We start from the raw sequence: 11,677 nt of genomic DNA on the forward strand, positions 1-11,677 counted from the left end.
CCCCACACACACACACACCTCCCGCCTGCCGTCAACCCTGTGACCACCCGCCCCCCAGCCTCGATCTGGGCATCACCCGCATTGACGGCGCACAGAAGCACCACCTAAAGTACCGCTTCAGCAAGGCGGGCTTTGTCGGCATAGAGGACCATGCAAAGTGGTGCGCACCCCGGCCGCGGTCCAAACCTGGTTCAAATTTGGGTTGAAATGTGTGACATGACGAACACCACGGGGGCCCGGGCCACTCGTTGATTTCGACGCGTTGCGCTTGCCGCATTTGCCGCTGTGGGGCCCGGCCTCCTGTGCCGCCGGCCACCCTTCCCAGCTTTCCCCGCGTCCAGAGCCCGCCTCTCTGGCCTGCCGAAAATTGCGTTTTACGACTTGCAGGAAGTATCTTGTCAGCGCGGACGGCTGCGTGGCCCAGACGCGGCTGGCCAAGGTGATGGTGTCCAACAGTGTGGTGCTCAAGGAGGAGAGCGACTGGATAGAGTTCTACTACAGGTGAGAGCAGAGGCCCTGGGGTGTGAAGTTTGCGGTCAAAAGCGACGGTGATGTCGGTGGCGAGGAAGTGCAGGAGTTGACTGTGTTGGGTTTGCATGTGCGTATGTGTGTCCGCGCGTGCACGTGTGTGAGTGTGTGTGCGTACGCGCCGCGCACGCGCATGTGTGTGTCCATTACAGAACTTCACGCGTCTGTTTCTTGAGCCGGACTTCTAGGGAAGCATGCCTGGCCCGTGCTGCATCCTGCGGGATTGCCGCACATTGCAACCACATGCGCACCTGCGCGGCCACGTCCTGACCTTAGCTGCCTTGCATATGCCTCAAGATTCAACAATATGAAGTCCGATCCTCTGCTATCAAACATACTTTCCCTACCGCTCCATACCGCTGTCTCCAGGTCCCTCCGGCCCTGGAAGCACTACGTGCCGCTGACCCATGGGGAGGGCGTGGCGCGGGAGATCCTGGGGCTGGTGCGGCGCCTGCAGCGCGACGACCGCCGGGCGCGGCAGATCGCGGAGACGGCCCAGAAGTGGGCCTACAGGTGCGTTTAGGGGGGAAAGCTCGGTCACTTGGGCGCGCACGTGGGCACGGCGGGCTACGTGCGTCTTGAACGGCCGCATGTATGTGCGTGTGTGTGTGTGTGTGGTTTCTTCCTGTGTGTATTTGGGCGTGTGTGTGGGTGGGTGTTTTGGTGGAAGCGGTACAACAATTGGTGCGTGTGTGAAGCGCATCCTGCCGTGGAAGCATGCATCCGGGCTCAGAGCTTCGCGCCACGAGCCGCCAGCCCACCGCTTGCAAAGGCGGCCACGCCGCCGGGCTGCGTGCGACCGCCGGGCTCAGCTGAGAACAATGCCTGCGCTCGACCCCGAAACTCCCGCCCGGCAGGTACCTTCCCAACTACCCGCGCCTGCTGTACTTCCGGAAGACGCTGGTCGAATACAACGCCCTGTTCAAGGGCCGGATGGAGGCGTGGGTGCGGGAGATGGGGCCAGAGGCCCTCTTCCCGTCGGAAACAGACATTGACGCGGCAGAGGCCGGGGCGGCCGCGGGCAAAGCAAGCCCAGCTGTGGCCGGGGCTGGCGGCGGCGCTGAGCTGATGACGGAGGCGGAGCGCCAGCGGCTGCAGCAGGCGCAGCGGCGGCACCGCCGGCGGCGGCGGCGGCAGATGACGCGGGCGGCGGTGGAGGGGCTGGCTGCACCCGCGCAGGGCGGCGGGGGTGGCGGGGGTGGCGTTGCGGCAGGCGGCAGCGGGGACGGGGCGTGGCGCTTGCTTGGGGGCCGGAGGGGGGTTGTCGGTGGCGCAGCGGCAGCCGCAGCTGCAACACGCTCGGCCAGCCCTGCGGCGGCCAGCGGCGCAGCCCCTGCAGCCGTGCCAGCTGGCGGCAGCAAGCAGGCGCCACACTGAGTCGTGGGACTGGCCGTGCAGCGGTGCGGCATGCCTACAGGTGCATGTGGTGGGTGTCGCGGGGCCCGTGCCTCCATCCCCCTCCCCACCTCTCGCAACAGTGCCGCGGGGCCGCGGTGGGCGTCTTCCGGCCGCGCCGACCCCTGGCGCGCGCCAGCGGCGACTGGTCTGCATCGCGGGGCGCCCCTTGAGATTCCACACCCGCGACTCAGCCTGCCCAAGACACCTCGGGGGTAGCACCGCCGCCACACTTCGGCGGCGGTTGCACTTGCAGCTGCGGCTGCAGGCAGGCGGCAAGCTCCCTGGCCCCTCCCCCCCTTGCCAGGGGGGCCCTATTGGGAAGCCCCACCGATTTGCCGCTTTGCGCGAAGCGAGCGAGCGACGGCCCGGGGCACGAATGCGACCCAGGGTCCGTGTTTACTTGGAGACCGTTTCCGCCGCGCCCTCCGCGCATCTCTGTTTGCAGCGCCGCCGCTGGGCACAGTCAGATTCCGGGGTTGTTTTGGCGCTGTCCTGCTCGGGGCCTGATTATGCAGGCAGTTGCCTCCGGCTCATTGCTCGCCGCCGTTGTGTTGCCGCCAGGTCAGCATCTGCCAAAGGCGCTGGTCTTGACCTTTCGAGTTGCCAGTCACTGCGCTGTCCATACATCAGAGCTGCCTGACTAGCATGCTGCCCCCCCCAGCATGGTGCATGCATGCGTTTTGCCCTGTGTACTGCCCGTGCTTTGTGCGTCACGTAGAGAGATCAAATCCGTGGGCTCTGGCACACCACGCCCCCACCATCCCCAACTGCCCCTAGGCCCCGCCGCCCGGGTGCCACCGCGTTTTTTGTTGAACCCCGGGCGCCTGCGGTGCCTGCCCACCTTCTTTGTCATCCATCCGCGGCTGAGACACGCCGCGGGCCTGCCATCTCCTTGCCCGGCCATGCGGCAAACAGACTGTACTGCCGCCTGCGCCCCTGCTAGCCGTGGCTCTCTTTTGGCGCGGCACCTGGCCTGCTGTGGCCTCCAGGCAGGGGCCACCCTAGCAAATCTTGAGCAGCATGTTGCGCAGGGGTTTAGGGATGCTCAGACCCTAGCGTGTTTTATCGCGCCAGGGTTTAGCTATGCTGCGGACCTAGCGTTGTAACGCCATTTCATGACGCTTGCGCTGCACTTGAAGGCGCTTGAGTCGCATGTGTTTGTGGGGTATGGGGCAGCCCATGGAGGCAGCACCCCCTCATGTCTGGGGCATGACAACAGACCCTTTGCGACACCACCCCACGTGGGCAAGACTCCCTAATCGTTCCTCAACGTGTCCCCTGGAGCTCCTCAGCTTGCGAGCCAGCGGGACCTCACAAATCAATAGATAGTCCTTACCCCTCCCCTACAGCTCCTTACAGCAGACCCCCAAGGAAAGATTAAGGAAAACAAACCCCTTTTGTTGCAGTGCACCCACACCAGAGGTAGCAGCCTTTCCAAGGAGATTACGCACATCTACACCTTTAGTAATGCCCCTTCGCCTGCCCGGTGGCGGTTGCAGGCTGGGGGTTGCAAGCGCTTCTGCCGCTGAAGGCTCGCATGCACAATCGACCTCCACTCCTGCTGTGCTGCAAGACAGGACACTTGCATCGGCAGATCCATCTCGCAAGTCGCCCTGCATGTTGGTGTGTGTGCGCATGTGCATGTGCGTGTGTGCGTGTGTGCGTGTGTGCGTGTGGGTGTGTGTACACATGTGCGCATGTGTGCAGCACATCGAGGCACAGGAGAATCGCTTGGTTGTGTCTGCACTCAGATTGCGGTCAGGTGGATGATCCAGCAGTATCCACCCCTGGTTGGTCCGGCGTGCCTTCGAACAGTGCTGAACGATGTGACACAAATCTGCAATTCCAAACAATATACAGCTGGGACGTAGGCGTCGGCAGCGGCGGCAGCGGCATTCATTCGTGCCGCGATCGATGCAGTGCTCAAGGCTGATGTGGGTCGCAAGAGGGCAGGGAATGACCCGGCCGGGCGGATGTGAATCCAAACAAAACCTGCCTGTGGCTGGCATCGTGGTATCTCTTGCTCTGTGTGTAGCGTGCGCGCAGGCAGGGCCAGATTAGGCTAGATATTTTGCATGTAGATCTGGTTGACTCATGCAGCAGACGGTCAACCGAGCCATGGCGCAGCAGTGGAGCGGAGGCAGGGAGGTGGCGTGCAGTGACGATGCTGCGTGCTTCAGCACCATTTGGCTTTGCATTTGTTTCTTTTCTGTAGCCCTTGCAAGGCTGGCGGCGAAGCTGCTAAATTGCCTCTCCTGTTTCAGCTCGTTCACGAACCTCAACCGTTCCTTACCGGCCGTAAACGGATATCAGGGCAGTTATCCTTGCGTTCTAGCCCCCGTGTATACGTCCAGGGCTCTGAGTTGCGATACTACCTGCCTGAGCAGCTGAGCTGCGTGTCGTCTAGACGGCCCCTGAGAGCCTCCAAAACATTGTGTTAGTACATTCAGGAAGCATCTGAGACGGCTGGGTGCGCCACACAGCTCGTGGCATTGACCCAGTGCGCAGCGCATTCGCTGCACGTAGCACAGGAGCGCCGCGCACCTGAGTGCGGGCGCACCCATCTTCTGCTGCGCAAGCAGCAGCGATGGGTCAGAAATCCAAGGGCGGCAAGGGCTCGAGCCCTGGTGCTCAGGCAGCGGTGAGCGTGCGGAAGTTTTGCGCGTGCACGCGTGTGTATGTGCCATGTCGCGCGCGCTCGCTGGTGCCGCAATGAGGTCACGCTGCATCCCATCCTTTGCGCTCTTGCTATATCCAAACCCACGCCAACCCGCACATCAATCTCTGACCACGCATGCGCCCCTTCCCTCCACCCAAACATGACCCCACTTCGTCAACTCAGGGCGCCGCCAAGCCGATGGCTGCGGGGCCAGCCATGCTGGCAGAGCTGCAGCGGCAGGCCAAGGCAGCTGAATGCGAGCGGGCCCTGCAGAAGGCGCGAGAGGATGAGAAGAAGCTGGACAAGAAACAGCAGGTTTGTGGGTGGGGGTGCGTGCTTGAGGGAGTATGGCAGGCAGCACGCGCCAGCACGCTACAATGTGCGTTGCGTCAGGCCGGTGCAAAGGGGTGCAGGCACGCGGCATCCGCGCTTTGCACGGGCGGCCCCGGACGATGGGGCACAAGCATGGGCAAACTCGGAGCGTTGCCAATCTGAAGAGATGGAAAGTTCTTGCAAGGCCAAGCTGTGCCGCCGGCCCGCCGCCAAGAAGCTCATCATTCATCCTGTCTGACACGCCACCACCTCTCACCCACACCCTCCGCCACAGCCCCCGCAGGCGCCCGCCGTCGGCCCCGCGCCACGCCGCGGCGGCTGCCGCAACCCAGGGACCACCTACCGATGCTGGATGAACAGCACCGTCCAGCTGGTGCTCAGCAGCGACTGCCTGGACGCGCTGGCGCTCGCCCCGCCCGCGCGGGGCGCGGGCCCTCCGTACGTGGCCGTGCTGCGCGCGCTGCAGCGCGTGCGCGCCGACATCCTCAGGTGGGCGGCCTTTGATGGAGAGGGCTTGGGGTTTTGAGTTTTTCGAGGGTTTAGACAAATCGCCTGTATGTACAGGAGAGGCTGCTCAGCAGGCTGTCAACCCCCCCGCTGTCACCCCACGCCTTGGTGACTGCGCCGCGGCGTCCCCCGCGCTGCTGCTCGTGCCGTGCATTTCAATCAACAGACTGCATCTCATGCTAGCCTGCCACAGGGCATCTGTCAAACCCCCAAATCGACACACCCGCCCTCCCGCTCCGGACGCCCCCCGCTCCCCATCAATCGCCGCGCCCGCAGCGGCGCCAAGGCCGACACGGGGCTGCTAAGCGGCGCGCTCTACGCGCTGCACGCGCTGCACCCAGGCATGGGCCTTGACGCCTTCGAGCCAGGCATGCAGGGTGACCCGAACTTTGCGTTCGGCGCGCTCATCAACGCCCTGCGCATGGCGATCGGCGTGGCGCCCGTCGCGGCCGCGCTGCGCGCCACCGCGCGCGGCCTGGCCGGCTGCGACGCGCGGGGGTGCCGCGGGCGGGTGGTGGTGCGGGGATCGGTGGACTTCGGGGTGCGGGTGGATGTGACGACGGCGCCTGACCTCATCACCGCGCTCAAGAAGGGCGTGTCGGCGAAGTACGCCTGCCGCTGCGAGCGCGCCAGCCCGTGCGCGTGCGTGGAGTGCGCGGCGAACGGCGCGGCGGCGGCGGCGGCTCAAGGCACATGCGGCCACAGCGGGGTGAGTGGGGCACGGGCTTGAGTGTCTGCATGCGCGTGCGCGCGCCGGACTCGCTTGTGCTTTGGGCTGGGCATCCGTGATTTGAGGCCAACTGAACATATGGGCCGCAAAAGCGCCAAACCCACCGCCGCTTCAGGCTGCTGCTCGTTTGCGGCCCGGGCATCTTGGCCGCCGGCGCAGGCTGCATTTTTGCAGCCGTCGTGCAATCCGCCCAACCTCGGCGCCGCACCGCCGATACCCACATAACATATCGCTGAGCCGCCCCCTCCGCCTTCCGCCGCCGCCGCCGACCCCCCCCCCACCCCGGGCTGCAGGTGGATGTGCTCCCCGTCGAGAGCCTGCCGCCCCTTCTGTGGCTCCGCCTGGAGGGCGGCGCGCAGCAGCCGCACCCCAACTTCATCTCCCCCGCCGACCATCAACGCCTGGTCAGCGACAACTACCTGAAGTTTGAGGTGGACCTGGCCGCGGTCGTCGCCGGCGCGCCGCCGTGCGCATCCAAGGTGTACCGCCTCCGCAGCGTCGCCTTTGCTTGCGGCGCCCACTTCAAGGCCGCCGTCGCGCGCGGGCCGCTGCGCAGCGTCGACCCGCGCGGCAGGGGCGCCGCCTGGGAGGTGGCAGACGACGAGCATGTGGGGCCCATCGGGGACGGCTCGCACGCCGCGATGGTGCGCTGGGCTCAGGGCGCCAGCAGCGGGGACGTGCGGATGCGCCCGGTGGCGATGGTCTACGAGGCGCCAGACGGGCGCCCGTTCCCTGCGCCCGCCATGGCGCCCGCGGCGGCGCCCACGGCGCCAGCGCCCGCAGTGGCATCCGCGGTGGCGCTTGCGGCCGCGCCCGCCACGGCCCTTGCGGCGCCGGTGCGCGCCGGGGCGGTGGTTGTCGGCACCGGCAGCACGCGCCCGCGGGCAGCTGCGCCGCCCGTCCTGGCGGCGGTGATGGCGGCAGCGGCGGCGCGGCCCCAGATGACGCCGGCTGCGGCGGATGAGGATGCAGAGTTTGCGGCGGCCCTGCAGCTGTCACTGAAGGAGGCGGCGGCGGCGGCGGCGCTCAGGGACGCCCGGGAGGCGGAAGCCGCACAGGTGGGAAGGGCAGCGCGCCAGACAAGGGTGTTCCACGTGCTTCCTACGGGATTTGCAGCATACTTCGGGGGTTCCCAAGTCTTGATCCTCCCGCCTCCGTCAGTGACACAACCAGCAGATTTGCACCTGTCCTGACCGGCTCTCTAACCGTCCGTACAGTAGATCAGAGCCGGAGCACCCCAAGCTTACCCGAAGCTCGCACAAATCACAGACCACACAACCATAACAAAAAACCAACTAAACCATTGCAAACACTGCAATGACAGGAGGCAATAATCTACGCAGCCACCGCCGAGCGCGCGGCCGCAGCGGAGCAGGCCGCGCGCCGTGCCAACGAGGACGCCGCCGCATGCCAGCGCCAGGCTGCGGCGCTCGCCTTCACAATAGAGCAGGAGCGGGAGCAGGCCGCCGCCCGCGAGGGCGCGCTGACCGCAGAGCGCGACGCCGCACGGGCCGAGGTGGCTGAGGAGCAGCGGCAGCGCAAGGCCCTGGCCCGCAAGGCTGCCGACGAGGCGAGGGCGCTGCAGGCGGCACAGGCCAACCTGCGGCAATGTGAGGATGAGAAGCGCGCAGCGCAGCAGCAGGCGCAGGCGACGGCCTCGGAGACCGCCCAGCTGCGCGGCCGCGTCGCCGACGCCGAAGCTCACGGCGCGACCATCGCAGCCGAAGGCAAGCACGCGGCGAAGGACGCCGCGCGGAAGCTGGCAGCCGCGCACCGCGAGAGCAAGGAGGCGGAGCGTCGCGCAGTGGCAGCAGAGGAGTGCGCTGCCGGCGTCAAGACACAGCTGGCAGAGGCGCAGCGCGAGGCACAGGCGCAGAGCATGGCGATTGCGGATACGCGGCGTGAGGCGGAGGAGAAGGGCGCGGCGCTGGCGGATGCAAGGCGCGAAGCGGAGGCGAACAGCGTGGCGCTGGCGGCGGCGCAGCAAGCGGCAGAGCTGAAGGGCGCGGCGCTGGCAGAGGCGCAGCGCGAGTCCGAGGCACGGGGCGCGGCGCTGGTGGCGGCGCGGGAAGAGGCAGAGGTGAAAGGCGCGGCGCTGGCAGAGGCGCGGCGCGAAGCGGAGGCACAGGGCGTGGCGCTGGCGCATGTGCGGCGCGAGGCGGAGGTCGTGCACGAGCAGCTGGTTGCGGGCCAGGAGGAGGCCGCCATGCAGATGCGGCGGTTTGAGGAGGACATGCGGGCACAGCGCGCGGCGATGGCGGAGGTGCGGAGGGAGGCTGAGGGGCACAGCGCGGCGCTGGCAGACGCACGGCGCGACGCCGAGGCTGTGCGGGAGCAGCTGGCCGCCAGCCAGCGGGAGGCCGGCGTGCACATGCGGCGGTTTGAAGAGGAGAGGCAGGCGCAGAGCGCGGCGATGGCGGACGCTCAGCGCGAGATGAGCTCGCTGGGCGCGCGCCTGGCGGCCGCTGAGTCCGAGGCGGCGACGCAGACCGCTGCAGCCGAGGCGGCGGGGCTGCTGGCGGCGGCGGCCGGCGCCAGCCTGGCAGCGGCTGAGGGGCGGCTGACGGGCTGTCAGGCGGCGCTCGAGGCGGCGGAGAGGGCGGCGGGCGCTGCTCAGGCGGAGGCGGCCGCGGCCGAGGCGCGGGCGGCGGGGGGTGAGGCCATGCGGCGCGAGAGGGATTCGCTGCGCAAGCAGCTGGCAGAGGCTGAGGCTGAGGCGGCGGCGCACAACGCCGCGGCCGAGCACAGCCTGTCAGCGCTGCAGGCGAGGCTGGCCGCTATCCAGGGGCAGCTGGCCGGCTGCGAGGCGGACCGCGAGGCGGCGCGGGAGGAGGCCCGCGCGGCGCGGGCAGACGTGGCCGCGGCCCAGGCGCGCGCGGACGCGGGCGAGGCGGCGGCGCGGCGCGAGCGCGCGGCGCACGAAGCCACCCAGAGCAAGGTGGCGGGGATCGTGGCGAAGTTCAGCGCCGCCCTGGGCGCCCTCACAGCCCACACCGAGGGCGTCTGCGCCGCCGTGGCCGGCGCCAAGCGGGGCCAGGGCTCTCGCAGCGCCGCCCAGAAGGCGGCGCTCGGCGCGGCGCGGCTGGCGGCGGCGGCGGCCGAGGCGCGGGCGGACGCGCAGGCCGCTGCGGCAGAGGAGTGGAGGCGCAAGGCTTCGACGTTCCAGGACAGCCTTGAGGCGGCCGAGGCGCGCACAGCCGTTATGGACAGGGCCTACGAGACTCTCAAGGACCAGTGCGCAGCGGCGGCGGCAGGGGCAGCGGCGGCCGAGGCGCGGGCCGCCGCCAGCTCAGCGGAGGTGCAGCGCCAGCGCGCCGAGCGCGACGCTGCGGAGGCCAAGGCGGCGGAGGCCAAGCAGTCGGCGTTTGCGGCCGTTGCCACTATGGCCGTCATGGGCAGGCGCTTCCGCGCTGCCACTAACAGTGTCGTGGGGGACAGGCGCGCGCGCAACGCCAGCCACCGGGCGGCGCTCGCGGCGGCGCGCCAGGAGGCGGATCTCGCCAGGGCAGAGGCGAGCGCCGCCAAGGCAGAGGCGGCTGCTGCCAGGTCAGCGGCGGCGGCGGCGAGCGCGCTGCCGTCGTCCTGGCTGGAGGGGCGCCGGCTGGAGCGCGCCTGCAGTGCGGGCAGCCGCCGGCTGGCCCGCAGCAGCACCAGCAGCAGCGGCAGCAGCGGTGGCGGCGTGCCGGGGACACCTGCTGCCCTGAACGGCGGCGCGTCGCGCCGTTCCAGCATTTACGAGTGCCGCAGCGGCGGCGGCAGCAGCATCTGCAGCGGCCCGGGAGGCAGCCTTGGGGCCGGCCCCGCGCCAGCGCTCAGCGCTTTGAGCGGAGGCGACAAGGCCCCGCAGCGCGCGCCGCAGCAGGCGGCCGCGGGGCCGCACTGGCCGGCCCAGGCCAAAGGCTGCAAAGTGGGCGGCGCGTGCGGAAGGATCGGCTCGGCCATCCGCCGCTGCTTCGGCGGCCAATGAAAGATCCCGGGTGTGCGGCCTGTGCGGCGCACGCGCCGCGCAAGAGTGTTTCTTTGACACAAATCGGATCAGAATGGCTTTGCATGGTGAACTGCTTCAGGGGTAGACGAGGGTGCCTAGCTCAGGCCACAAACAAGGCCGCAATCCGGCATCGTTCGGTGTTTTGCGCATGATGACCCGCTGAATGGCGCATGGGGGCAGGCGCCGACGTTGTGTGCCGTCCTTAGACCAAACCCCATGCTGCAGAGTCATTTTGTCTCCCTTTGCAGACCAGCAACTGGATTTTTGGAGTCATCACAGCCAGGCCCAGGGTGTTGAGTGCGGGATTTTGGACCCCCCCCCTGCTGCTGCTTTGTTGGACTTGGCCCCACGACTGGGCAGGACCCTTGACTAGGACACGTTGCAGATCGACAACCAGCCCTGGCGTTCATGTGCTGGGCTGCCAACTACTCTCTGGGCCTCCTCCTCAACTTGAGCGCCTGCACTCTTGTGCGGTGCGCTGACTCCACTCTGGGTCTTCCCTTGAAGTTTGAGCGCTGCACTCTTACGCTGTGCGCTGACTCTGTTCTGGGTCTTCACATGAAGTTTGAGTGCCTGCACTCTCGTGCAGTGCTGCTGACTCCATTCTGCGTCCTGCTTTCCGTGATGGGCGCCTGCACTCTTGTGCTCGGCTACGAACTTTGTTCTGGGTCTCCTTGGCTGACCAGCCCCTGCGTTCATGTGCTGGGCTGCGAACCTCATTGTCAGTTTCCTTGCATCAGCCTGCCCCTGCATGCATATGCTGGGCTCCTGGATGTGCTGATTGCATTTCACGTCTGCAATGTCACGTTGCGGCCACGTGTTATTTTAGTGATGTGTGTTGAGCAGGGACCCACAACACACCCATTGGTAATCAGTAATAATCCATAAAAGAACAACTGGAGGTCCCCCGTGCGGCTGCCTGGCTTGGGGATAAGACACTGTCTGTGACACTGACCCGACAGGGGTGTGCGGCCACAGTGCAGGCGGGGGCGTAACATCAGCAACCGTCTGTGCCCAGTAGACCCCACGATAACTATGAAACTACCTGCTACTTGACAAACTGGACAAAAGACACACAGCCTGTATGCTGCATATGCGATACCTTGCCATGTGCTGCTGTGCGCCGCCAGCTGCAGCTGTCCTGCCGCGCCTGCGCTGTGGCTGTGTGGTTGTCAGCCACCAGTTCGTGACTCTGCACGCACCTGCGCGGGCGCCCCCGGACCTCAACCCCACGACAATAATCATGACACGACCTGCTATTGGACAATCTGGACGCAAGACTCACCGCCTGTATGCTGCCCATGTGATACATCGTCACTCAGTGACAAAAGGGCTGTCGGGCTGCCGTGAGCCGCCGCATGGCTATGCTCAAACGTCCGTCAACTCAATCAGATACAATAGCTGATTGACGCATATGTACAGCCCTCCTGACGCTGTTCCGCTCGAGGCACTCGCCTAGCTGACAACAGCAGTCCTTGTCAGCATAGCCGGCAGATCCTGAGAGCCGAGAGTGCGTCATCCATATCTCAGCACG

At 67.0% G+C, this 11,677-nt stretch overlaps 2 protein-coding genes across 2 annotated transcripts in view; both read left to right on the top strand.

Annotated features, from left to right (window-relative positions):
- Window positions 1–2,096, top strand: part of MNEG_7611 (KDEL motif-containing protein 2 Flags:Precursor) — a gene marked incomplete at both ends in the record, with an annotated part of 4,825 nt that extends 2,729 nt beyond the window's left edge. Inside the window, 5 exons of the mRNA XM_014043915.1 lie at window positions 59–160; window positions 388–501; window positions 898–1,041; window positions 1,386–1,473; window positions 2,007–2,096. Coding sequence (XP_013899369.1) covers window positions 59–160; window positions 388–501; window positions 898–1,041; window positions 1,386–1,473; window positions 2,007–2,096 — 538 coding nt within the window. The remainder of the gene's footprint in view (window positions 1–58; window positions 161–387; window positions 502–897; window positions 1,042–1,385; window positions 1,474–2,006) is intronic.
- Window positions 2,097–4,513: 2,417 nt separating this feature from the next.
- MNEG_7612 (hypothetical protein) lies at window positions 4,514–10,122 on the top strand (the record flags this gene model as incomplete). The annotated part of the gene is made up of 6 exons (XM_014043916.1): window positions 4,514–4,567; window positions 4,769–4,900; window positions 5,193–5,407; window positions 5,702–6,134; window positions 6,449–7,213; window positions 7,480–10,122. The coding sequence occupies 6 exons, from the start codon at window positions 4,514–4,516 to the stop codon at window positions 10,120–10,122; spliced, it is 4,242 nt and encodes a 1,413-aa protein (XP_013899370.1).
- Window positions 10,123–11,677: the final 1,555 nt, after the last annotated feature.

The sequence above is a fragment of the Monoraphidium neglectum genome (assembly GCF_000611645.1).
Source record: "Monoraphidium neglectum strain SAG 48.87 unplaced genomic scaffold scaffold01363, whole genome shotgun sequence".
NCBI lineage: Eukaryota > Viridiplantae > Chlorophyta > Chlorophyceae > Sphaeropleales > Selenastraceae > Monoraphidium > Monoraphidium neglectum.